Consider the following 26035-nt stretch of genomic DNA (forward strand, 5'->3'; position numbering starts at 1 on the left):
ACACGATTTTTATCACAAGTTGCAACTTCCGCGCGACTCCGCGGAATCATTTCCATGCCCCCACACATCTCCTGTCCTGTCCGTCTGTCAAAAAATGCGGAATGCAAAAAATTCCTGACACCTTTTTCCGCGGTGACGGACGGGTCCAGACGACAACCGAACCACAACGACGGGAACGGCGACGTCGCCAGAATGCCATAAAAATGCAGGCGCCAGCTCCTTCTCCACTCCATGTGACCATGTGCCCCTCCTCCTGAGCTCCTCAAAAATCGTATTCGCCTTTAAATTTAGACACAATTACGGATTCGGTTGCTGGGCACTCGGATTCGTTTTGCGGCAGTGCGGAGTACAGAACTCAATTGGCTTGAGTGGCGGCTACCTGGAAACTCTGTCCACCCAATCGAGGTGGAGTCAAAAGTTAAATGGAATCTATCCAACAATTTGCACACACAACAAATTATGGTTTTGGCAATGTTTACGAGTTCGGGGTTCAAAGTATCTGTCAGGGTTTTGGCCAAATTTTTGGAATATTTCTGCACAGCCGCGGGTGATTTTTTCCATGTTTTTCTGAGATTTTAATTAATTTGGCTTGCACCTGAAGATTGCCAAGGGAAAGGAAGTGTAGTTATTTGGAAAGACCATGCAAATATTGCACTCCTTTTCAATACTTTATTAAATGAAAAAAATTACAAATACATATATCGATAAATCAATCGCAATGGATGAAATAAGTTGTATTGCTTGCATAAGTTGCCCCTTGTAACTTTTCTTACGACAAAGATATATTTTAAAGAATATTACATTTTTAAACGCTTTCTAATAACGTAATCATCAGCGAATAAAAATGCTCATAAACAAATCCTACTTTGTGCCGGATTTGCAGCCACAACTTACAGCAACATTATGGTGAGCTTAGCAAACATGTGCCACCATTCATCAAACGGCGAAGGACTCGGAGTCCTTTGCGGATGAGCCATCTCGCTCTTCCGATCCATCTCCCTCCCTCCAACTGTCTAGCAGCTTCAAGCCAGACAAAAACACAACTCAAAATACAATTCATCTGCATAAACATTTGTGGAGCAATCGAAAAACAAACAGAACCAAACAGAACCCGTGCAACAACAACAAAACAAATAACCCACAGAAAACCCAGAGCTGAGTTCCAAAGTGCAAGTGAGTGATGCAGATAGATGAATTGCCACTTCCCCGGACCCTGCCCCATTTGGGTTCCTGCAACACCACTTTGGACCCCATCTATCGCCCAACAAATTAACAGGGACACGCCAAATCAAAAGCCACACGACGGCGGAGCTGAGAAAAAGTTGATGTTTTGGTAACGGATAAGAGATTGATCGGGGCCAAAAAGGGAATAACATCTTCAAATGCTTAATTGTTAAAAATATTTGAAAAATATGTAACATATATTTATTTGGAATACTGTGTGGTATTCGATTTATAAAATATATGTTTAAGATGGCAAATATATTTGGTTTAATATATTAATTAGTTAAGTATATTAATTTAAAGAAGGGTTTTCTGTGACAAAAAAATAACAAGGCTTTTGTTATTTAAAAGAATTTAAGTGTTATAAGCTTTAGAGTCAAAGGCTCAAGTGGTCTAAATTGTTTCAGCTCGACTATTCTTAAGCAGCTAGTCCACATTTTTTTTTTTTTTAAGACAGTACTAACTTTTTTAATATAAATATTTCCAGCAATTGAAAACAAACTGATAATCCTCTTTTTTAAGTGTAGAGTTAACGATAGTTGTGTGGCCGTTAACTACGCAATTGCCGTTGCCAAAAAACAATGAAGAGCCCAGTCGAAGGGGGAGAAAGTTTATGTTCGCACTGCTGCCTCAGAATGTGATGAAATTCAAATGGCGAAAAGGACGAGGATCAAGGGTAGAAGGAGGGGGAGGGAGGCGTAGTAGAGGTGGGAGGGGATTGGGAATTAGGCAGTGGGAGTGGCACATAACGAGCCCAAAACACTAAACTCCGAAACTGAATGAATGAGTGTCAAGTGTGATATATCACCGCAAAAACAAGACCATAAGCATGAGTGATAAACGCTGTTGAGCTTGGTTAGCGTTTGTTTGGTAGCAATGCAACGCACAAACACACACACACACCCATCACACACACACTGTCACAAACAGTATGTCAGCCACACACACACATATGCATGCAGTCATAGACATGTCAACATGTTGATGATGGTAACTAACTAGAGCAAGAGCCACCATGAGACTCCTGGCCAAAAGCGGGAGTTGGGCAGGATGGGCTGGATTCCGATTCGGATTCGGATTGGGAACGAAAGCGGGAGTGGGAGTGGATGTTGGCAGTGGGAGTGGAAGGGGAATGGGCATGGTTATGCCACTGAAACCGGCGCTCCAGGCAGGAGTTGCGTCTAGGCGCGATAAAGCGATGAGGACAACAGCCATCGGCGGCGGGGGGAGTTGCAGTAGGAGAAGGGAGCAGCTCTAAAAACATCCTAACTGTCGCACAGTGCAACCAGAAATGCGAAAAACAATTTCAAATACTAACTAGTTTTATTTTAAAATTGTATTTATTGCTGGACGAAGACTAATTACAGCACAACATTCGATACACAATACAAAAACTTGAAGAAAAGCTTCCTGCTTGCAACAAGTTTGTTTTAAAAGAAAGAGTTAAATCTCTTAAGATTTGAAAATTCTTAGTTTTGGCAATATTCATTGAAACTCCAGACTAAATAAACGTAAAAAAAATTTGAAATTCAGACCTGTAAATCCAATTAACTATGGACCATAACTATATGTATATTCAAATTAAATAATGTTTAGTTCAAATAAGAATATTTCATTATTTTAATATACCTACTATTTGGTGTTTTTTTTTTTTTTATTTGGTGTATATATATACTATATATATACTTGATATTCTATAATGTACTTCGTTACTTTTCTCTGATAAAGTGAAGGGGAATTAATTTCTTTCGGGGGATTTTCAATTTGCGACCCGCAAGTCTGCGTTTCTTCTATTTTGGTAGCATTTTCACTACACCCAAGAGCACTGTGCCCATTGAATGTTGTGTGCAACATACTGCGGCAATCACAAGTGATGAACTGCAAAATGTCACAGGACATGGGGGTAGGGAAATGTGAGGAGGGCGGGAAAGGGGAGGCGGATCGGGGAGATGGATTTGGGAAAAGAGGAACGCGCTGTGGCCGCAGTGCGATGATGCCCTCTGCTCCCCGTGTTGTTGTTCTAGTTGTTGTTCTAGTTGTTGGTGCTGTTGTTGGCCTTGTTGCTCGGTGGCTGATGTTGATGCTGGTGTTTTGGCAAAAAGGCGTCAAGGCGTTTAAGCCGAAAACAAAAACTGGCAACTAGGAATTCATTGGCCAAAAACAATGCAATTAATTTCACTTACCCGTCACCGTTATGCTGCCGCTTCGTCGGTGAGTGATGATGATGCTGCTGCTGTGTCGTCTGTCTCGAGTTGAGTGTTGCTGCTGTTGCTGTTGCTGGTGTTGCTCCATATGATGTTGCTGCCACTGGCGGGCGATCCAAATCCAGTCCGGACTTTATACACTCGTCCGAACTCCAAAGCGAGGCGGAAGTGTCAACGAGGCGAGGCTTTTCACCGAGCGGTGATGAATTTCATAGTTGTTGATTTTATGATTGCCGTTTGTTGCCTGTTTTTTTGATGCTGCCAGTTGTTGTTGCTGCTGCTGTTGGCCAGTGATGGGAAAGGTTTTGTTTCCTTACTAGGTAGGTTTATATATCGGGTGTTTTTTTTAGAGGTATAGAACTTTAAGTTGCAATAAAACCACGATGGATTATTCGATTGACATGAATTTTTTTTTTATTCGAAAGATAATCTTGTGGCAATTCATTTAATATATGATTTCTGGCATATGACCGCCACGGCTGGCTCAGATGTAGTCCAATCTGGACTCCAATTTTCGATGACTTTTCCCAACATTTGCGGCTGTATATCGGCAATAACACGGCGAATGTTGTCTTCCAAATGGTCAAGCGTTTGTGGCTTATCCGCATAGACCAACGACTTTACATAGCCCCACAGAAAGTAGTCTAGCGGTGTTAAATCACAAGATCTTGGAGGCCAATTCACAGGTCCAAAACGTGAAATTAGGCGGTCACCAAACGTGTCTTTCAATAAATCGATCGACATCCGAGCCAGCCGTGGCAGTCATATGCCAGAAATTATATATAAAATGAATTGCCACAAGATTATCTTTCGAATAAAAAAAATTCATGTCAATCGAGTAATCCATCGTGGTTTTATTGCAACTTAAAGTTCTATACCTCTAAAAAAACACCCGATATATATTTTATATAATTGTTTCGATATATTCCCTTTTAAATACCGTTGACATAAGCAATAGATATTATTATGATACGCAAAACTGAGTTATTTGGATTGAACATAAGAGGGGAGATATACTATTTAATTTTTTTCTGTTCCTTCCCATTTTAGCTTCTTCAATCAACAAATTGTATATCTGATCCAATGGAATACAAATTAGTACCACTGCTAATAGGACCACCTATGCCTTCTCATCACTGGCGGTTGGTATCATTTCGAGGCAGTCTCTCACATGTTCCCTGGCTTTTTACAATTGTCAACTTCAAGTTTATTGCCGCATGTTGTTGTCTTTCTATCCTTGTTGCTGTCAGCAACAGTTTCAGTTTTCTTTTTCGCCCGTGTTGTTGGTTGGCTGGTTTGTTGGTTGGTTGGTCGGTCGGTTTGTTTGCCGTTTAGCTGGAGAGCCGCATTATGGCCGCATGTCAGATGGAACGGTGGAGCGTTGTCACGTCGTGAATCCTTCAGCGCCGCCGCTTGACACCCATCTGGCCATCAGGCCATCTGGTCAGGTGCCTTGTCCCGTCCCCCGATTTGCGGTCCGAAGGCGAATCTGAGCCATTTGCATGTGGCTTCCGACCGTTGGCCTCCGATTCTGGCCGTGTTGAGCGACCGCAATGAGCCGCCCGATTGTTGCCGCTGATGTTTGTGTCACCGCCACTCGGAATCATCGTTCAGAGACGGTCTAGGTTTATGAGGACCTCCAACCCGATGGCATTTGATTTGTCAAACGTGAGAGATGATGCTGTGATGGTTCCATCAGACATTGAAGGGAGTACTTATCGCTTGAATGGCCAAAAAGGGTGGCACATAAATGGTAAAATATCTACTGCAAAGATGTTAAATAGCTTAAATTTTTGGGCACTACAATTAACAATTTTTTGTAGTTTTCTTTATTATTATTCCTACGCAAATAGAAAAATTCCAAGTTTTTTACTACTAGCATAGCAAGTTTAGCTTATGGTTAAATAAGCCACAACATCTGATAAGTTTGTTGATTTACTAGAAAAGCTTAGAGTACGAAAAAATGTTTCTTTGTTTATACAGAGATAATATCGTGTATACATTGGTTTGCTGCATTTTGTCTTAGCTTTGAATTCAGGCAATATAGTGAAGCTATCAAAGTCGTAGCTAGCCAAAGCATTTTATTTTAAGGAACACAAATATTTCTTAGCATTTCTACCAGTAATACAGCCACAACAAAGCATCCTCTTGGCTTGTGTTCACATAATATTTATAGTTAAACAGTTCCTCCCCCAAGACGAGTATTCATTTCAATCACAAGATCACCTCCGCAGTTTCTCAAAGAGGAACTGGGAGAAGGGAAGGTGATTTTTGACCAAGTCGAGACAACACAAAAAGGTGACAAATGGAGCGGCCGACTCAAAGTAATTTCTTTCAATTAGGAGGCTGCGCAGGCGCAACTGCACTGCTTGCTCCGCGGCTACCGAATGTCCACTTTTGTCCGCCACTGCGACATTGACATAGCGCGTGGACATGAGCGGCGCAGTGCGGCAGTGCGGTACAGTGGGCCCTCCTCGAACGGACACAGCCCACTCTGGCACGAATCAAATCAAGCGAGCGGTGTCAGTTATTAATGGTGCACATTTTGCGCCTTAATGGCTAATTCAAAGGTTGACAGATGTGCGTAATTTATTCGCACCTCTCTGGAAATCCCCTTCTCCCCTCCCTCTGAACATTGATCCTTTGGAGCGGACCCGCTTCTGTCTTCCTGGCCGCTTGATAAACGATCCTCGCATTGTGGTGTTGAAAAATGTTGCAGCGCAATAAGCCACGGGAGAATATGATGAGGCCATCACGATGCCGGCTGAAGATAGCCAATGAGACATGGCCACAAACGAAGAAGGATGTCCATGACCACCGATCACAATGGACCAGAATCAGAGGAAACGTTTCTTCCTGATGAGGCTTGACTTGAAGTAGTTTAATATAATTTAAAGCCTGAAGCAGATTAAGTTTTTCACATTCATTCACAATGAAATTTATGCAATGAAAGCATAAAAACATGCCTAAAATAAAATTATTTTTATGTTCACAGTCTAATTCCCATTTTATTAGCATTACCTACGACGAACCTTCCATACTCTCAGCTTATTTTTCAATTTGGGTTTTCTTTAAAATGACTGCGAATGTTCTGCTTCCCGTGAACTGCAGGAATATCTAATGAATCCCGGAGTTTGCGGTGTGTGGGGGGAGCGAGCTGTGGAAATGCTAATGATACTATCAGGGCCAGTTGAGGGTCCTGTCCAGCCACTCGCAATACACTCGAAGTGAAAACCAGAGCATACAACTTAAATTAAGACACTCAAAAATGATTAAGAAATGCGCAGGAGAACAAAACGAAGACGAGGACGAATGAAGCCGGGAAGACGTTTGCCACAAAGGGGAAGTGAGCATAAAAACCGATGCGAGAACCCAACGAAATGGGAAACGAGCAACGAGAAACGGGAGCCGGGAGCCAGGAGGACCCAGAACTAAGGCCAAAACCCGGAGTCCGAGCCACTGATGGAGCAGATGATATGCCCGCGGGAATCGTTGCTTCTCGGGAAGACCGAGATGGAGATGGAGACGGAGACGAGGCCAAGAAAGGAGCCTCTGAAGGAGGAAAAATGCAGAAGGCAAATGGTAGATGGTAGATGGTAGATGGTGAATGGTAAATGGTAAATGGCAAACGGAATGCCGGGCGAACAGGGCCCAAACCAATGGCAAATGAGCCAGGCAAGAGGAAAACATTTTGTAATAATTTCATTTTGCAAATGACGTGCGAGTAACGAAACAAAAGAAATTAAATTTAACATACAAAGGAACTGCTCGAATAGGAATGAGCTGCCTTGAGATGAAACCGGCAACAGGAGTGGGATTGGGTTTGGAGTCGGGAATGGGAATGGGAATAAGAACTGGTAATGCCACGGGCTGGCGCCTTATGCATTATGAATCGGATATCTTAGGAGGTATGCCCTCCGAATCCAAGGAGGAAGGGGGACGGGGAAAAAACTATTCCTGCAGATGAAGTGCCGAACGCGAATTGCTTTTTTAATGTCAACCCGAGTGCAGGGGGACATTGAGAATTATATTATGAATGAAATAGAGGCGGAGCAGCAGAACAGAACGGAACAGAACCAGAGGTGCAATAAAATTTTGCTCACTAATGTGCCCAGGACCCAGGACTCTCCTCTGACCCCGTCAGATGCCACTGGCGATAGCCGGCAGACAGACGTTGATAAAAACTCATTTCAACTGATGGCCCGAGTCCCAGGCCGAGTGCCCTCTGCCAGCTGCAACATTTTTTCTAGCCAGCCACACTGGTCCAAGTACCTGAAAACATGTGGGGAATATTTGTAGCACATTAAAATCAAAAACCTGAAACAAAAGGTTTAATTGACTTAATTTTAAAATGAAGCAAATAGTTTCATATTTGTTATTTAATAATAACGACTATCCATAGCTTACCATTTTCGTGAAATTAGGAATCTAGCTTTTGGAATTTAGGAATGCTGAAATGTGTGGTTTGGAAGAAAAAAAGCTACTTGTCTGGCATAGGTTTTATTGAGCTTAAAACTATTTTTAAAAAGAATAAATACATACTAATATGTAATAATAATGAGACAGTATATTTTTTTGATATCAATTTCTGCGAACAAATAGTAGTATTGCAAGAGGGGAAATTACATGCTTTCAAGATTAACAATGAATTGAACTTTATTTTTAAAGATTAATTACAAGTGATTGTGTTAGTTAAGCTGGTTTTTTCAATCAATATTTATTAAAATATTGTAATTTATTCTTTATTATTGACTAATATTAATTAGTTTTGACCTGATGGCGAACCACTGTGCGCTGGCCGCCAATGGAGCGTGGACTCCTTTCTCTTGACGTACGAATGCTGGCGAACACTTTGACGAATCCTGACATGACGAGTGTGAATGCCCAGAGCCAGACACCTCCTTGGCCACCACCAACCGGGTCAGAAGACCACTCCCCCACCTACCACCCCCTTTACCTCCCTGAGTTGCTGACGTTGGCAACGTTTCTCCGGGTCTCGTCCTTGTTTCTGGTCGTCGTCGCCGTCGTTGCGTTATATTTTAATATATTTGATACAGACCATTACTTTTAACGATTATTTTCTAAAGTAATTACGTTTCAAGTACGAAATATGAAGAAGCGAAGCGGGCAGGGTGCCTCCCCCTTTCACCACCCAATCCCCGCTCACATGGGCAGTAGTCGCATTAAAATGAAATGCTCACACAGTGCAGCCAGTCGACTTTTGGAGAGCTCAACGCGATAGCTCTGCTAACGACAGCATTACGAGGCCCAACCTTGCGACCCCACCCCCTCCTCCTCCTGCCACTCTCCCTCCCACTTCGACAACTACTCCCCCCAAAAACCCCTTTGACGAACAATGATTTTAATTCGTACCTCGAGTGGGAAACCGAAAAGAAACAAAAACGGAGAAGAACTCCTCATCAAGTTGGGCTCGTTTTTATGGCCATTTTTAATGAATATTGCTTTCGGCTTTTAATATTTGTTGGCAATGCTAAGAGGTCCTCGGATGAGGTGAGATCGCCGGTAAGCCGATGCCAATGTGGGGGATTACCTGAAAGCCTGAAACCCGAGGCTCCTAAAAACTAAGCTCAAATGCCTAGAGCGTATAACTTTATTAACTTTCAAATGGAATAATAAGCAGGAATTTGGCTTGTCCTTTCCTTTTTAAAATAGTTGCAGTGATGACTAAGGATCTAAGCTGCAGGTGTAAAAAAGATAATGGGTTTTATTATACGCATTTGAATAATTATTAACATTAAAAAATCAAAAAAATCTAATATTCAAAGAAGTAGATTCAAAAAGAATCAGCTTCTTTAGTTACAATTACTGAACATAGCATTTAGTCATTATTGACTCTTTCGCTTTACAAGATAACAAGTTAATATATAGAAATATGAGTTATTTACAATATGAGTTTGAAGTGTAACTAATTCAATTTAATACATCAATAGCTCAAACCTCTGAACTAAAAGGTCTTTTCTTTAGTTTACATTTAATGACTCTAGAGTGCAACCAATCAATGAATGTCTCGCAATATGAAATTATTAATAAAATACAAATTTTTTGTTCTTTAAAGCACTAAATCGATGTAGGCTATTGTGGAATAAGTGCACCAACCTTGACGTCCACCAATCTCTCAGCTGGAGAGCCAAGCGTGAAAACTCCGAATCGCCGGCCTCGTGGCGAGTTCAAGCTGAAGGTTCAAACTGCAGACGGAGTGGAAACTATAAGGGAAGTAATGTGTTGGGCTGGCGTGCATGTCTCTGACTTTGATGCAATGGGATGGCTCCAATGCCACACAAACGGGGCAGCAACAATGAGAATGTGAAGCAAGCAACTAAATTATACCGCTGAGAGTAATTTAGGTTGCTTTCCTTCTTTATTATATGTACGACGGCCAGTAGATGGCCCGAAAAACAAAGTCGACCAGAAAAAACTGAATATTTGGTGGGGTGTGGGCCTTTCGGGGGTTGGTTAACCCCTTTAGACCAGACTTTGTTCAGCATTTCATGATGTATTTGCCGGCCAGTCAGCCAGCCTCACCTCAAACGTCCATGTCGATGTCCATTACCTCGGCACCTAACCTTCCACTCCACTCCACTCCACTCCTCCCATCCCCCTTCCATCAATTCGAACTCGAACTGGATTTGTTTTGTTTTTGTTGGCCTGTGGGTGATTTACAGACACTTTGACGTCCGTCCGGTGACGCTTGACCCATTAGTGGGCGAATCCCCGAAAGAATCAACCCTTGAACGAAGTGAGAGCGGTGGACAGAGGGGCAAATCATGGAATCATTGTTCACGATGATGTGCAATACATTATCCATTCAAAGGGACCTCAAAGGAGATTTCTGGTTTTCGGTTTGGCCGCTCCTGTTGTTTTTCTTTGTCCCCTGCATTTCGGCTATGAGTGATTCCAGCTGGCGTGGGTCCATCTGGGACATATTCATCAATAATTTAAGCACACTTTTGCACCCGTTGGTTGTGATGGCTGTTATTCCTGTTGTTCTTGGCTGTGCATAAAAATTGCATCAAACTGTGGGCTCATCCTTTGGGGATGGAAGGGTGGAGTTCAACCACTCTGGGGTTTTCGGTTTCGGAACTTCCGATTGTTTTGTTTTGCAAATGGTGTGTATGTTAATCGTCTGACACCTTAAAGGGGAGCGTGTTTATTTTCAGTTCTAGTTTAGATGAATAAAAAATAAGACACAAAGTTGATTAGAATTTTTTCACTTAATGTCTAGTTGTTCCGATTATCAGTGTCAATGAGAATCATATAACAGGGTATATCAAAAACCTATCCACCTTTCAATTTTGGTATCTTCAGGAATCAACAATAACAATCTCTGATTTAATATGATCTGAACAACCTCTTTGACTGGGCAAATGTTTCATTACTAACAACATTATACTGATAAACAGCTTACCACTACAACTATTGGTTTAAGGCTTCAAAGATTCATCAGTTCTTATCCTCAACCGATTCGTCCTGCCCTCATATCATCATCACACCCCAAGTATTAAAAAATAAAATCAGTTCAAAAAGCCAGACAGGTCGCATAACAATTGTGCTTGAACTTTGACTGGGCTTCGGGCCGTGGGGTTCAGAGTTCGCGATTAAGGGGAGATTTGGCGTTTGGAGGAAGGACAATATCGATGGTCGTTGGCCATCTTCGAGTGCAATTGGCTAATTGATTTTGACTCGTTTGTCGCTCCTCGGTTCACACGTTCATGCCGTCATTACAGGCGAATAGCTAACGTTAGCAGGACCTTCGGCTTGTCATTATTTGTCCTTGTCTATCTGTGATTGTCCTAGCTTTTTCTCTTCTTCCCTCTTCTCTCCACTTCCCTTGGCTTTCCTTTGATTTCATTCTATTGCTAATTTCGAAAAGACGCAGACACAGCAAACCGATACCGGTCAAAAGTTATTAGTCTTCGGGGTTGCTCATTGATTAAAATGTTCTCGGGAATCGCAGGGCCCCCTGGTCCATCAACTTCCATTTACAATTGGCCGGAGGAATGTGTTGGCCCGAGTTTTTCCTTTAACTGAAATTGTCATCAAGTGTCCGAGCAATTTTCGATGTGTGCAAACAAGTGCGAGTCTCGAGTTGATGTTGCGTTCCCCTCGTTCGCTGTGCACTGCTTTTAATTACAGTCGACAACAACCCGATTCGCATTGGCCAAGTCCAAGTGGAAGTCGAGGTTGGAGTCGAAGCCGGGGTCCGAGTGGAGGTTCAAGACATCAGCGTCATCCGTTGCATCATCAGCAAAAGTGGCAGGAGCAGAAGCAGAAGTAGAAGCCGCCGACTGGAAAGACAGCTACAAAAATCAGTGTTGTTCTAAGCAGGCAGTGGCGGGTATTAAAAGATTGTCAGGGAATAAAATGGGGATTTGAGTTCCTTAATTCAAAACAAATTTTAAAAAATTTTAAAATAATTAATCATGTATAGATACCCCTCTAAAAAGTGGTAAACTGAATAAACATAGCTAACTTTGTGAGTTTAAACAGGTTTTGTAACTCGAACAATTATGTCAAATGTTATCTCCTTTAAAGGGTTTACAGAACTAAACAGAAAATTATATTACCTATCCAATTCCTAGTACACCTATTAATCTCCACCACAGCACTTGACAACAACCAAAAAGATAGATATGTGTTTTCAATTTCGATTCCAGTGCAATCTTTGTCTTTCGGTGACTTCTGATGGGAAACCAGAGGAGAGAACCTCCGCTGGTTACTTTCAAATGCTTCACTCGTCTTAGGAATTCCCACAGAACTTGCTTCTTGGGAGAGAAACGATGGGGAAGAGGGCAAATGGAATTGTACTTGTGCTTCACTTCGGACCTGGACATGGCATTTCATTTCACACAATACCCACGAATTGATGCGAAAATTGATTCGGTTGCATGTGACATGTTTACTGAATTGTTTCATTGCTGACAACAGCCAATGGAGGAAGGAGTCGCAACTCGCTGTAATTATTGCGAGAAATGCAGTCCTCCCCCGCACTCTCACTCCAAGGACCCAAACTTTTTAAGGAATCGCGCGCAAATCTTTTACAAATCAAAAGCATACCAAATGTGACTTTGAGGCTAATTAGTGCGGTCACTCGGCTCGTTTGGTTTCGTTTTTTTCCTCTTTTCCTTTGAATACCCTAAGATGGAGTATTTCTGGTAAGTGATTGTCGACCTAATTTGAGTTAGAAGACGTCTTGACTCTTGAAGAAAATTTTAGATATAGGAAAGCTTCTTATTTAGAAGGAATACGAGTACAAACTTATTTAATTTGTTTACTATTATTTTGATTTGTTTTATACCAAGTTTCAATCATGGTATGTTAAAAATAAATAGTTAAAAATTATATAGTATTAGATATGAATTTAATGAATTTATTTTTGGGGTATTTTTAATTCTTGAAATACATTTTTCTAATCTAACAATGATCGAACCTTCCATTTCTTATACCTTTTAGAGTATTCTATCTTCGGTTTGTCGAAGGTGGCTCCTCTTTTTTAATTAGGGAAGCGAAAGGACAAAGATGCGTTAGGACAGCCGCAGCGTGAGGACAAACAAAAGATATCAAGAATTTCATTTCTTGGCGGCCGCGGAGGCGGCAATTGAAGCCGTGAAGAGCCGGGCCAAAACTAAGGCTAAGAAGGGATGGCCGAAAGACGACAACGGTCATCACTGGAAGAGTTGGGGGCGACACAACGCATTTGGCTAAAATAAAGAAAATGCCAGCGAATTAGCAGGCGGCCGCAGAAGGAGCGCTATGAATTGCCCATGTCCGAAGTCGGCTCACATTTCTCTTCTCCTTTTTTTTTTCCTTCCAGCGCTCTCCTTTCATTATTTTTTTTGTCAAGATGCGCTTTAAAATTCCGCTGATAACGGCTAACGGCGACGGCGGCCAAGGACTAAGGACCAAGGAGCAGCAGAAGGCGTCAGTGTCACTGGCAGGCATAAGAAATGTGTCCCCAACAATTAGTGTCCCGGATTTTCTACTTGGATTTTTAGAGGGTTCTTACAAACAGCGGAACTTCGAATTTTGAATTGGAAGAGATCTACAGTCGTACATATGATTGAAAACCTTTAAGTTAATAAAGTAAAAAAATTATATAACAATATACATGATAGAAATTTTTAATGTAATAATGTCGTATTAGTTAAATAAATTATGAGGAAGCATATCACAGCATTCATTAATTTAAAAATTGTATTTTGTTTTCATAACATTATTACATTTCTAGAAATAAATTTTTATTTCTATAATCAAATCCGATCGAAATCTATCAGCATCATCGAATCGCACACTTAATGATTGATCTACTCGAGAGGTCAAAAATTGAAATTGTTATTTATTTTTGTATTATGTGTGGGCACATTCCGCGAGAAAGATCCGTTTAATTGCTGTTGTATATCAAAACGGTGGCGAAACTTTTTGGCGGCTGAAATGTGGTTGCCAATCGGGCGAATAAATTATAATTCATAAATTAAAAAGCAATACCGTTCGCACTTTCGCCCTGGGGTGGCGTTGCTCCAAATATACATTGCTCCAACCGGCAGACGCACACAAATATTGGCATAATTTATTTCACTCGGGGTGCGAAGCGATCTGCCCCCTTCGCAGCCCCTTTGGCGTATATCAAAACAAACAAATCATCAATCAGGCGATCGGCGAGATGCCCAAGTGGAGGAGACTCCGCCGCAAGCTGGGATATCTTTGACAGTTTGCCCAACCAAAATAAGCAGCTGAAACGATCGCGCATCCAGCAGCTGCGATACTCAATTCCACTCGGGCAATCAACAGGCTCGCCTGAGTCCCGGCAAGAATTCTTCTCTATCCCTCTCTCTCTCGAGCCGCCCGCAATTCTTCCTCGGATCTGCCCCCCTTTCTCCCGCCCCCCGGATGCTGCTGTTCGCTCCACAGCAGTTGGCGTTCTTGGCAGGCCTCCCTGATAGATGTTCGCGATCTATTTCGAACAGCACGGAGCAATTACATACAACACCGAAAGTGTACAGAGTTCAAGGACTGGTTTATCAGCAGAAATTTATAATCAAATAGCAATTAAAAACAATTTTAAACATTAACACAAGTTATAATCTTAAATAAGCAATTTAATTAAAACCCGTTCACAGACATATTTATTAAATGCAATAAACTCCTCCTCAGTTATTAAAGGTTGACTGGCAATATCCAATTTATTTACTTAATTTTTAATACTAGACAAATCTAAAACCTTTTTTCATTAGTGAGACAGAATTATAAAAATTATAGGAATATTTATATCAATGTATTGACAGTTTTTAGAAACTGTTTACCTGTATAATTACACCTTCTCGATAATAAATATATATTTTTGTTTAAGCAGGAGTTACATAAGAACCGATTCAATAAACTAAAATCGGGTTTTCTGGCTCATTTAGTTACTTAACTGTAACTTCCCTTACTTGGTATATAAATTGATGAAACTAATAGATGAAATCTTAAAATGCCTAAAGTTGTTCCGAGCATAGAAAAAATATAATTTTCAAAAATCACATTTTAAGACTTTTGTAAAGTTTTTAAAGCTCACGAACTTATAGTTATGGCCATCATTGTTAGGGATTCGTGCAGTTGCGGATTACACACAAGTAAACACATGTGAGTAGTGGGAGATTCTCCCCTCGCATCCCCACCTTCATCTGCCCCAAGTTGCATTCCCCAAACGATTCTCCTCCGAAGACATGCAATTATGAAAACTCAAATCAAGTGCCTCGACGGTTCGCAGTTGGAAATTGGATTGGAAAGGGAGGAAGGGGTGATGGGGAGGATGGGGAGGATGAACCGGGGGTACTGGGAGGCGGGGGGAGTTTGGGGTGGACCCACCTCGCAACAGGCTTGACAGCCCTGCGATCGAATCAATATCGCCTCGTATGCGGGTGGCCCCAACTGAACCGGAGGAATTCTTGGCCCGACTGTCTTCGCGGGTGTTGGCGAAATGATTTGTTTATTATTTCTTATGGAGTGTTTTTGTTTGGCATGGGATTACGTTTCTCCTCCGTCGATTTCCCGCTTTTTCCTCGTTTTTCCCTTCTTTTTGACACGGCGACGACAGGGACAACCAGGCAAGTCCATATAGAGATCGCGGGCAACGAAGAGCAACAGCCAAGTGAACAATGGCCAACTGGCCCGGTGGATCCACCAATGAGACGACCAGGCCCAGTGGGAACATCTCAAAAGTTGACATTTGGGCTGGCCCCAAGCCCAACGAGACAATGGGTCCGGGATCCTCCGCCAATGGGCGAAGTGCTCCGTTTCCTCGGAGGAGGTGGATCCCATTCCCCGATCCTCTGAGCAAAGCCCTGACATTGATACATTGCCGGGCTGTAACTTTGATCACTCTGCTGCCATTGTTACAATTTCAGCTCGTTTTTTTCTTCGGCTTCACAAAAGCAGCTTAACAGGTTTGCCAGTTCGGTTTGGAGTGGAAGGAAGGCTTCTGTTTCGCTGCCCATTGGTTGCCTGAAGCAACAAGGTGTTCGGGGTGAAGGTTCGACTGTGGTTAGAAATCGCTGGGATGTTAATCTCCTGCTTTAGAAAGTCAATGTCAACGTTGTGTTTCAAAAGGAGGTTTATATACCTACTACTTACAATCAGGAACAGTATTTCAATCCTTTACTATATATATATTTTAATGATTAAACAACTTACTCCTAATCTGACTCCCAACTAATATTTTAAACATAAGCCATTTCAAATTCAATGTTCATAAAGTTGCTAAGCTTACGACAATCAGTAAGAATGCCTAAAGGATCACGTCTGTTGATTAATAGCAATAAGAATAATTTTATTAGCATCTGTAAATTAAGCTTTGTTTTCACAATGAAAAACATGTTACACAGTTCTAGCAAATTATAAAATAAATTACTTGGATAGGGCTTCACTCTATTAAATCCGTTTAAACATTTACACAACAATTAATCCCAGAATCTGGCAATAATATTGCCATTTGGAGCTTAAATACTTAACCCCCAGCTGCCGGGGTTTTTATTGTTTTCGCGGAAGGCACTTAAGAACTCTCCAGATTGATTGTTTATTTGGAGCACTCGCTAATAGGTCGCTGGTGGCGATGATGCAGTTCCCCGTGTCCAGGCAACTGTTTTGACGGATTGTAAACCCATCGACAGCACATTAGGGCACTCAGCGTCCAATTGATTTACAACAGCGGGTCGGAAGGGCTTTGGGCCGAGCCCGTGAAGCCGGGAGCCGGGAGCCCGGAGCCCGGAGCACCGGCCACACAATTGTGGCCAAAAAGTGGCCCGCAACAGAATCACAGCCCCATCAGCAGCCACCGCCCCTCCGACTGCACCGCCCGTGGGGCAAGTGGCGATGGAAATAATTCAAATATCGACAAACACTGGCAGCAGCGGAATCAAAACACCACAAATCGCGGCTCGTTCGCATCCCAAAGATACACAAATGCAGGCAGTGCTTCGATATCCGCGGAGGGCAGAGATTCGGATGGAATCGCATCCGATGTTTATTTGTTTGTTTCAAGTGTAAAATTGGTCGACTGAAAGCGAGAGTTGCCCTCTGCGACTGTGTCGCCTTAGATGGAACGATGAGCTAATATTCAACCTGATATAGGGTTGCCACTTAAAATATTTAAATTTATATATTTTTTATGGCCATTTTTATGGGTTGGGAAAATCCGAGAAAAGTGCTCCATGAACATAAGCACAACACTTTGAAGAATAATGTTTATAATTAAATTGACAAAGTTGGTTTAAGATTTAAATTTAATATTAATATTATTTAATTTAATATTATTTTATTAATAGCTGATTTTAATTGCATGTAATTTTTCTTTTAATTTATTATCAAGGTATTTTTCTCTAATTGTAAGCTCTTGAAATCTTCCATCTTGTGAAATTGTGCAACTCTTCATATTCGTTTGCTTCGACCTCTCGCTTTCGGCCAATAAATTGTGCATCGTAAAAATTATTATTTAAAATGCGAAAATTCGAGGTGTCTGGATCCATTAATTGGCATCGCCCCCTCCTTTCCCCTTTCCCCTTACCCATTTCCACTTCTCAGCCCCCAATCACTGGCGATAGGATATTTTCTTTGCCTATTGTCAGAAGAGATGACGACGGCAGTTTAGCTGAGACTTTCCATGCACGAAGTGTGCGAAAAAAATAAATTCTGTTGTTTTATTTATGTTTACAAACTGATTTATTCCGCTGCTCTGGCTTCGTGCTCGTTCCATGCCTCAAATTTATTTTGACAGAGACGGACAGCAGAGTATGTATATATGTATATATCAAATAGCATATGTATCCGTTTTGAGTCAGCTGGGAGTTTCTTGCCGCTGGATTGCGGAGGAATTGCAAATTGAGTTTTGCCAAGGCAAGAATTTCTATTCAACGGATCGCAGTTGCAGCTCGAATCGCTGGCTAATGCGTTCTCAAATTGGTTAACAATAGATTCCGGCCGACTTCCATATTTATCTGTTGGCATCTGCGGCCGAGAATCGTAATCAACTTTCTTTCGCCGAGAGCACAACAATGGAAAATGCTTTCCCCTCCGGAGTTAGCCATTAAAAGAGTTAACCATCATAAAGTCGGCGAGGGGGCAGTTCGGTTCGGTTCGGAGTGCGGAGTGCGGTTGGCCAGGCGACACAATACAATGGACAATGAGCACATAAATCAGTGTAATTAATAGAAAACTAGCCAAAAGTCGGGCCGATCTCTTCGCTGATCCCCACGCATGAGCTGGCACTCGACCACGTGTGTTTTGGGTCCGATTTGGTCACTCGGTGCTCGGAATGGGAATACCAAATTGCCGAATCCCCGAACCTCATTAGGAGTACGAAGGAGGGGATCCACTGGATACTCTATCCATCAGTACTAATGCCTCCTACTTCCCCTGCAGTTCGCTGGGGAAAGTGTAAACACTTCGCGTCGATTGGATTTTCTGCCCATCCATCTCACAGTTTGGGGCAAACGCATAAATCTCTCATCGGTTAGCGCAACGCGATATTTCAGCTCCGAATTAAAACAAATATTTAAAGGCGTGCTCTTAGCCGAATTCAATTTATTATCAATAAAGAATATTTTTGGATGTGGACCTTGCCCCAGAACATCCATCAACGGAGCCACGAGGTCGTCTCCAAGGAACTAATTCATTCATTTGCCCGGTGCCAAATCACTGGTCATTCATTTGCCAGATGTCCGGCCGGAGAACGGACCCCAAATGGGCCAGAAACTCCGGAAAGGGTTGGCCGGAGTGGGCGAGTCGTAAAAAGAGTCACCTGCAATAAGTCAGGGCGAAACTCAAGCAGTTTGATGGCCAACTGCTGGCCTGTCCTTCAAATTACAGCCTGATTAGACTCGGGGGACATCCGCCGGGAGCAGACCACTCTCATCAGTTGTGGCCGACTGGAGATACATCTTGTCGAGGGGAAGGGATTGGCGGCCAGATTGATGAGCTCTGCGGCCGCCTCTAAATAGCCAACCTGAGCAGCGAAAGTGATAAATACATGGCCGGCATGTGTCCGCAGTGATTTTAGTTAAATGGAAATAGAGGAATATAAATCGGGGCAAATCATTTAGTGCGAAAGAAAGCCCGGCGACGAACATACTCCCCCTATTTATATGTTAATTAACCCACTCGATCCATCAGCATTACGGAGCTCATAAATAAAACTCAAACTTAAGAGATTTTCGGAACTAATCAAAGGGGACTCATAAATCTAAAACGAAGAGCATCACAGAAAAGAGATTTAAACATCTAATTAAAATATATTTGTTATTTAAAACACAACATCTGAAAAGGAAAAAAAACTCGAACTAAAAAGGATTTTAGAACTCATCAAATAGTAATAAAAATTAAGAATGTTTGAAACATGATTTTTTAGAACTAACCAAAATACATTTATAACTTCAAAATATAAGAATACTTTTACAGAATCTAAAAGTGGAAAATATTATCAATCAATAAAAGGAAATTAAAAGGTGTAAACACTTCTTATGCACAATCTTTTTACAAAACGTATAATCCTTAAAGTTGACTCATTTTACGTTGAGATGCAAAATTTTTGTAGACCCTAAAACAGTTGACTTATATATGGAAACTAGTACAATTATTGTGTAATTTATGCACTCTACAAATTTAAAAAGCTATCGATGAAGTAACCTACTACTCAGACCCGAACATAAATTGGGTTTGGCCAGCGATCGTGTGACAGAAGTCTAAAACTTATTGACAAGGCCGGGGCATAAATTATGGGCCCGGCAGCGCGTTAATCGCACATTTAACTGGCAGGAATTGGACTGCAGGCCGGGTAGCTTAAACGTTTGGCAAATCGCTGACTGGGAGCCACTGCGACTGCTGCCTCGCGGAGAAGCAACAACTTTGTTCCCGCGATAAGAATCGTGAATGCAGGAGCAGCAGGAGCAGTCCCATCGATCCCAATCCCAATCCCAATCCCAAAACCCAATCCCTATTCGCTCCCTCTCCGATTCCGTGGAGAATCGGGATCGAATCGGAGAACGCAGTGAGAGATGCAACGGCCAGAACATAGTCAGCAACACAAATAATTCGCTTTAATGAGATCGCAATCTTGGCGATTTGCGACAAAAACACACGCGGTTTCATCTCCATAAACTCGGCTACAGATGCAGATACAGATACAGCATGTCGGTCTGTGTATGTGTGTGTGTGTGGTTGTTGTGCGTGCGTGTGATCGCTGCAGAGATGAAGATGAGCCAAAGTCGAGAATCTCGATCTCGATCGAGCCACAAATCCCCAATGACGATCATCGAGCCCAGCATCCAATCGATGCAGCAACGTGGAACGATCGCTGGCTACCAGTGTGCACTGCGCGAAAAAATTGTTACTTTTATTATAGATTTATTTTTAACTAAGTGTATGATATGTATTATATCTACTAATACTTAGTATATGATATCTTTGGTTTGAAAGGATATAAACAAGATTAAAAAGGTGACTAATTATATTACACAACATTGATAATGTAGTAAAAATATATTATACTGTAAGAATCTGTTTACAAAGAAACTAATATTGTATGAGCATTAAAACAGTTTGCGTTGTCATATAAGTTTTCTACATTAATAATAGTTTTTTATTTAATCAATATTTTCACATTAATTGGTTTAAGTTAACACACGGCTAAATAAAGTCACTTGAAGTTTGTAATGAATATGTACACTGAATGGTGTAGTAAGCTCCCTCTTTCGAACGTTGTTAACTACGAATGAGAATAGTGTAAGCGAAACTAAGTAACTTGCAACATTTTTTTCCAGTGCACGCCTTGTTACTGCTGTTCTCCGCTGCTGTTGCGCTCATGTTGGCTGTCAGCGCGCTTGACTTGTTGCCCCTTCCACTCCGCTCCACTCCGCCCCTCTGCTCGCCACTCGCCCTTCTGGCCTTCTCGTTTTCTTGGCTGTGTGTAGAGCCGGCTTGTTGACATGCTCAGCATGCTTAGGCTTACAGCCAGTCCGCCAATAAGAGCAACTGCAGCAGTCAGAAGAGCGTCCCAGAGATGTCAATGTGTCGCGGAAGGGCCTCCCTTTTGGCCAGAAGAGGAGACGCGACCACGACACATGGCTCTGGAATTTCAATAATTTAATGTAGACCTCTGGTCCAATAGACTTTCCCCAACCAGCCAGCTCCCGCTCCCACTCCCCCTATTCCCCTCCCCCTCCCCCTCCCCCTTCATTCCGCAGGCTTTCATCAATTCACAGCCGAAAGTTTTGCTCATCACGTGCCATGCCACGAACATTTTTTTCGGACAATTAATTGCTGCAATTAGTGCGACATGGCGCTGATTAAAGGCGGCGTGGCAAGAAAAGGAGAGCCGCAAAATGAAAGTTGGTCCTAACTGCATGGGAGATGATGAATGCTCGACAATCCCGGAAACTCTGCAACATTTGTAATACAAGACGAAGGGGAGGAATGCTAGAGTAAAAGGTTAAACAAGACATCTCAGATGTATAAGCTTCGAAACGATGAGGTGTACAAACTTTCGATTCAAACTTCAATACTGTCATTCTTAACCAAGCCTTAAAATTTTAAATTTATCAAAAATTCAACTGCCTTTTATTTTTTTTGAAAAACAAATGCTTAAATTATTGTTCCAATTTATAGCAAAAGAGCGCAGCCTGCGAAACCTACAGAAGACCTTTCCCTCCCAGTTCCTGAAATCTCTGACCATGTCACAACCCAAAGCGTCGGTGAATCGGCCCACGGACATCAGTCGTCCAGTGATCGAGGAACCAAATTCCAGGATCATTTATCCGGAAGTAAGGAAGGATACCAAAGTCGAGGAAATGATACATGAGTACAGAGTGCGAGATGCGTACCGATGGCTGGAAGATCCCGATTCTGAGGAAACCCAACGATTTGTGAGTGCCCAGAATAATATTAGCCAGCCGTTTCTGGAGAGAAGTGAGGAGTGGGAGGGTATCAACGCCAAACTGACGAAGCTCTTCGATTTCCCCAAGTTCGGGTGTCCCATGCGACATGGGGATTACTACTACCACTTCAAGAATACTGGGTTGCAGAATCAGAGTGTTTTGATGCAACAGAAGACTCTGGAGGATCCCGAGGTGGTTTTCCTAGACCCGAATACTTTAACCGCCGATGGAACTACCGCCTTGAGTCAGAAGACCTTCTCCGATGATGGGGCCTACATGGCGTATGGTCTGAGTGAAAGTGGTTCCGACTGGAACAAAATCCGCATTCGCAAGGCAAAGGAGCGCACCGATTTCCCAGAGACTCTGGAGAAGGTGAAGTTCTCGAATATCTCCTGGACGAAGGACAACAAGGGCTTCTTTTATGGTCGGTACATCGATCAGGCTGGCAAAACTGATGGATCCGAAACGAAGCAGAATGAAAACCAAAAACTCTACTACCATCGCGTGGGAGAAAGTCAGGATCAGGATAAGTTGATCGTTGAGTTCCCCGAACATCCTTTATGGAGGCTCCAAACCGATGTATCCGACTGCGGAAAGTATCTGATCTTATCCATAAGTCACACTGTTCGAGACAATATGGTGTACTATGCGGACTTGAAAGAAGATGAAGCAATAACTTTCAAGCCCATTGTTGATAAGTTTGAGGCTGACTACGATTACATAACCAACGAGGGATCCAAGATGTACTTCCACACGAACAAAGATGCCCCCAAATACAGAGTGATTGTGATTGACTTCGACAATCCGGCGGAGGAGAACTGGACAACCTTAATAGCCGAACACGAAAAGGACGTTTTGGAGTGGGCCAAGTGCGTCAACGAGGATAAGCTCGTGGTTTGCTACAACCGGGATGTGAAGAACATCCTTCAGGCACTCGACTTGCACACAGGTCAGCTCATCCGGCAGTTCGGCCTGGATATTGGTTCCATCAATTCGATTTCCGGGAAGAGGAAGTACTCGGAGATCTTCTACGGGTTCTCGTCGTTCCTCACTCCGGGAATCATCTACCACTACGACTTCAGCAAGCCAGTTGAGAAGCCAAAGGTACTGAGGGAAAGCACTCTAAATCTGGAGGGATTCAACCGGGACGACTTCAGTGTGGAGCAGGTCTTCTATAGGAGCTCCGATGACATGAATATTCCCATGTTTATTGTGAGGAGGAAGAAGGACGGCGTGGAACCGAGACCCTGTCTTCTGTACGGATATGGCGGCTTCAACCACAGCCTGATGCCCTCGTTCTTCATCACCGGTCTAATGTTCGTGGACACCTTCGACGGAGTCCTCGCCTTTCCCAATATTCGAGGTGGCGGGGAGTACGGAATGGAGTGGCACAACGGAGGCAGGTTGCTTAACAAACAGAACGGCTTTGACGACTTCCAGGCTGCCGCGGAGTACCTAACCAAGAACAACTACACCACCAAGGATCGGTTGGCCATCCAGGGAGCCTCGAACGGAGGCCTTTTGGTGGGGGCCTGCATCAACCAGCGACCGGACCTCTTTGGGGCAGCCATTGCTCAGGTCGGAGTGATGGACATGTTGCGGTTCCACAAGTTCACCATCGGACACGCCTGGTGCTCGGACTACGGAAGTCCCGATGACAGGACGCACTTCTCGAACCTCTTCAAGTACTCTCCGCTGCACAATGTGCACATTCCCCTGAACCCGAACCAGGAGTATCCCTCCACTTTGATCCTGACTGCCGATCACGACGACCGCGTGAGTCCCTTGCACTCCTTCAAGTTTGCTGCCGCCCTCCAGGAGGCCGTGCGACACTCTGAGTATCAACTGAATCCCATCCTGCTGAGGGTTTACACGAAGGCGGGTCATGGGGCTGGAAAGCCAACCACGATGCGAATCAACGAGGCCACCGACATAATAACCTTTCTGAGGAAGACCCTCAATGTCGACAGCGTCAATCTGTAGGAGAACGAGCAGCACGCTGTTGTATTTCTGAAAAGTTTTTGCATTACCACTTACAAATACTTGATTGTGAATGAATTGGAAAAATTATTTAAATACATTTGGAACATTACCTCTGAAACAATATTTTCCGACGTTTTGAAAACATTTAGCTTTGTTGAAATATAAATAACCACTGTTGTATATTTCTTGTAGTTTTTTTTAACATTTAACATATTTTTTTTTCCGTTGAACGTCAGACAACTCAAAGGAACACCTGACATACTGCAATTACCCTTTGACTTTTGCGCCTCAAGATCAAGATAGATGCCGCTGATTTTAGTTTGAGACCCGAAGAGACTCTACCTGCTGTCGTAAATCAAATGTTTAATCAATTGAATTTAATTAGAAAAAGGCGCCCAAACACGGGCTGTCAAGGCGGAGACGCTTCCACTCCGAACCAAGAACTTCTGCTACTCCGTAATCGCATGATAGTCGGGCGATTAACGCTCAATACGGTCGCTGAGCATGCGATTTGAGGGGGGTAAAGGGGGTTCATGGGGGTAAAGAGTGGTTAAGGGGGTACAGAGGGGTGGAGAGGGTGTGCGGTTCAAGGAGGGCCTGCGGATCGAGACAGAAGCCCCCAGCTTCTGCCCACTGACATTGGGCCGAGAGCGTTTGGTAGTTGTGTAATGTCTGCTGCCAACTTGGGCTCCCAGCATGGGTCTTCTTGGCCCTCGGGTATCGGGGAACGCGATCGAAAATGGATTTGTATCAATATCGACTCACTAACATGATTCCAATAAATTAATATGCATACATGGCAGCACACAGACATCGACTGTTGTCTGCTTTTAGCCAGGTCTGCAGTCTGGCTGCAAAACTTTAGCAGTTTTCAGTCCGCAGTTTACAGTCTGGTCTGAGATCTCGATCGACATCGCAACACGATGATGCATGTGCAGTGTCTCTGAGTTGTGATCGTGTTAATGTAAATAATTGCCAGCCAGTCGGACGAGGCCCAGTCGAATGTGGCTATATTCGCACAGTGTGGCATGGTAGATGTAATTAAAATCTCTCCGCTTCTCACTTTCCGCCTGCATTTTGTCCGGCTTGTTCGGCGTTGGCCAAGAGAGATTCGTCTTGACTGATATGGCAGTGCGCGACATACACGCAAGGCAGTTTCTTCTCTGTCTCCGCCTGTTTCTGTTTCTGTTTCTTTTTATTTTGGGAGCTTGATGCTGACAATTCACGAGTTCGGCTGGCATCTGCTGAGATTTGCGGGATTGAGTGAGGCGAGAAGCTCTGAAGCATTTCGATTCAGTTGGCCAGCCGTCTAATTGGCTTTGTTATTTGCATTAGGCGGAGTGGAAAACATTTTTAGTGGTGGTTGCTTTAATTGCAATCGCCTCTATCAGCACTTAGTTTGCAAAAATGCCTTAAAATTAAATAGCGCTTGATTTTGCCTAAACAACAAAAGAAAAGTTTTCTTTTCTACTGGAAATCTATACAAAATCCAATTCATATTTAATTGTTGTATGCGACTCCCTTTATTACTATTAAATTAAAAACAAGGATTAAGTTTTTGATCATTTTAGCGAACAAAATAAATATATTTGAAGAAAATGTAACAATTTGTATTCATTCCATTTTTAAACAAAATTGATTTCAAAGTCAGTTCTCGATCCTCCTGGAATCCCGAGAAAAGCCAAAATAATCTGCTATCGATTGGCTGCTGCTGCGAAATGCCATCCACTTTGAATGCAGATTGTGCACGTGACCCAAGCCCAAAAAAAAAACAAAAAGAACCAGGCACTGGAATACTGGGCCTTAAGTTTGGCTCCGGTTGCCTACTTCACTTACTCGTATGTCAAGATGGCCAAAAGGCTCCAAGACGAGGCCCTTGTATCGAAACATTCTACTGTCCCCGGCTTATTTATGGCCCCAGATGCTGAAGATATAGCGCCAGACGAACGAAGACGAGCGGCCGAATAACCAAGCGACTTGCGTGGATTATTTTAAAACAGATATCGGCGAGCGATGGTGACGGCAGTTCACAGGAACAGCAACACAATAATACCCACTGAAAGAAATAGCTAAGGCTTAAAAAAATGCTGTATTTTTGTAAATAGTGGGTAGTATATACTTACCTACATATTTAGATGAACTAAAAAATAAAATAAATTGTCTAAAATTAGCTATTGCCATAACACCCATTAATTTTTTATT

At 42.7% G+C, this 26035-nt stretch overlaps 1 protein-coding gene across 1 annotated transcript; it reads left to right on the forward strand.

Moving 5' to 3' along the window:
• Nucleotides 1-21474: 21474 nt before the first annotated feature.
• Nucleotides 21475-23956, forward strand: LOC108094396 (prolyl endopeptidase). Its single transcript, XM_017194964.2, has one exon. It carries the CDS (start codon nt 21554-21556, stop codon nt 23831-23833), a length of 2280 nt encoding a protein of 759 aa, XP_017050453.1. The 5' UTR covers nt 21475-21553; the 3' UTR covers nt 23834-23956.
• Nucleotides 23957-26035: the final 2079 nt, after the last annotated feature.

This window comes from Drosophila ficusphila, unplaced genomic scaffold (assembly GCF_018152265.1).
Source record: "Drosophila ficusphila isolate 14025-0441.05 unplaced genomic scaffold, ASM1815226v1 contig_607, whole genome shotgun sequence".
In the NCBI taxonomy this organism is placed as follows: domain Eukaryota; kingdom Metazoa; phylum Arthropoda; class Insecta; order Diptera; family Drosophilidae; genus Drosophila; species Drosophila ficusphila.

Bases quoted from the DNA above. Each gene is read 5' to 3' on its own strand.
- LOC108094396 (XM_017194964.2), top strand. From the start codon at position 21,554: ATGCTTAAATTATTGTTCCAATTTATAGCAAAAGAGCGCAGCCTGCGA.